Source organism: Hordeum vulgare, chromosome 5H (genome assembly GCF_904849725.1).
Source record: "Hordeum vulgare subsp. vulgare chromosome 5H, MorexV3_pseudomolecules_assembly, whole genome shotgun sequence".
NCBI classification, from domain to species: Eukaryota; Viridiplantae; Streptophyta; class Magnoliopsida; order Poales; family Poaceae; genus Hordeum; species Hordeum vulgare.
The window spans coordinates 82,009,203-82,010,966 of NC_058522.1; the positions used below are offsets into that span (position 1 = coordinate 82,009,203).

Sequence of the window (1,764 nt, forward strand, 5' to 3'; positions counted from 1 at the left end):
CCATATCCACAAACGCCTCCGCTTGCAGCACTAACTCGAGGGCCTCCCCCGGCGACGCGACACCATCGGCAAAACCATGAAAAGCTTGGCTGGGGAACGAGATGCTCGTAGAAGCACGGGGAGAAGAAAGTTTCTCACCGCATCAAGTCAACGTACGACAACGGCCGGTGGTCACCCTCAACAGATAAGAGAAGGTGAGGGGGAGGAGAAGGTCGTTCCGGAGAGATAAGGGTGCTCGCGTGTGGCCAGAAACTCACGCGAGGGGATAAGGGTATGACGGGATGCAAGCCACTAGATCTAATCGCATCAGACTACACGCGTTCGGCCGGACTGTCGTACGTAAACGTTTCCCTATTACAATAATGAAATACCACTAGCTCTAGCGTATACAAGCGTTTCTTTATGGCTGCTTACCATTACGGATTTTCCAAACGGGGCCCTCGTATTTTTCAAGACGCCCGTCGGTACAGATCGCCGTCACCTCACCTCTGTCGTTGGTGAAGAAACGACTGCCAATTCTCGGAGTCCTCGGACAACGACGAGGGGCGAAGAACTCCCCTGGCTCCAAATCGGAGAACCTGGTGAGCCCCTTGGTGTAGCTCCTACCCGATTTGTTGAACTCGTAGACATGCCGCGCCTTCAACTTGAAGCGACCAAATCGCCGAGCCATCTCGTCGTGGTCGCGCGCCATTTCGTGGAAGCGGCACCACCGCTCGTACAGAGCCCACAGGGTTTCGTCCGAGACGAGGTCCTTCTCGTCGAAGTAGGGAACGGTGTCCGGGTCTGCGTCATCACAGAAACGGAAACTGTAATGTGTGCTGCCGAGCAAGATGTGCAAAGAATACCGAGGTTGATTGATTACCAGGGCGGAACTCATCCTCGAGGTCATCTGGTGCGGCGCCCACAGGCGAACGGGGGTCCTCACCGGAGGAGAGCGTAGTGATGCTGCGCCGGAGGAAGAAATCCGAGGTGCTGGTGGAGGCGGCGGCGGAGTTTGGGGATCTAAGTAACTGTCGCGAGCGGGCGGTTATGGTGGTATTTCCAGCGAGATCGCCGCCGGGTAGGCGAAGAGCGAAGCGGCCGGAATTGGTGGTTGTCCAAGCGACCCATGACCGTGAGAGCTTTAATGCGACGGACGCCATAGCAGGTTAGGACGAAGTGCGGGATAGATCTAGGGTTGCTATGCGGTATGACGTTTTTTTCTAAAAGGAAGATACGACATGCTAATAGTGGGCCACAACTAGAACGTTTCTTCATTATTAAAAAAAAAACTTATCGTCGTGATGGTTCAACCACCTCTAACGATTCCCATCACCCTTCCTACGACAACCCGTCTCCCTTTTGTATCTCTACTATTAAAGGGGAGCGATTCCACTTTCCTCATGAGATAATAAAAAAGAGAGAAAAGGGGCACCAAATAAAAAACGGGCCATGACCAGAATTCACGTCCCACGCCCCCATCTCCCGGCAACCTCCTTGCTCCTCCCAATCCCAGATCTCTTCTCTTCCAAGAAAAATTGCCATGGCCGTCGCTCCTGCTACTAGCCGATGACCACTGCGAGGTCTTCCCTCGGGGCTAACCTCGGTCCTCCTCCACATGCACCCGCCACCTCCCATGCGGCCCAATTTCTTCTCCTCGTTGCTCACTGTCTACGTGTCTGCCGTGCCGGCGTAGGTGCCCACCCTCCGAGCGCTTGAGCCCCGCTACGATGGTGTCAACGGTGTCATCGAGGTCGAAGAGTTTGTCGACCCAACCCTCGCCCT

At 54.9% G+C, this 1,764-nt stretch overlaps 1 protein-coding gene across 1 annotated transcript; it reads right to left on the minus strand.

The window, feature by feature from the left end:
• Nucleotides 1-274: 274 nt before the first annotated feature.
• LOC123395430 lies at nucleotides 275-1,205 on the minus strand. The gene is made up of 2 exons (XM_045090430.1): nucleotides 863-1,205; nucleotides 275-783 (listed from the first exon to the last, which is right to left on the minus strand). The coding sequence occupies exons 1-2, from the start codon at nucleotides 1,140-1,142 to the stop codon at nucleotides 401-403; spliced, it is 663 nt and encodes a 220-aa protein (XP_044946365.1). The 5' UTR covers nucleotides 1,143-1,205; the 3' UTR covers nucleotides 275-400.
• Between the last annotated feature and the right edge of the window lie 559 nt (nucleotides 1,206-1,764).

What these genes read in the sequence shown, in the direction of transcription:
- LOC123395430 (XM_045090430.1), bottom strand. Translation starts at nt 1,142, where the DNA reads ATGGCGTCCGTCGCATTAAAGCTCTCACGGTCATGGGTCGCTTGGACA. An exon ending in CGAGGATGAGTTCCGCCCTG is followed by an intron (nt 784 to 862) that starts GTAATCAATCAA and finishes GTGATGACGCAG; the next exon opens with ACCCGGACACCGTTCCCTAC.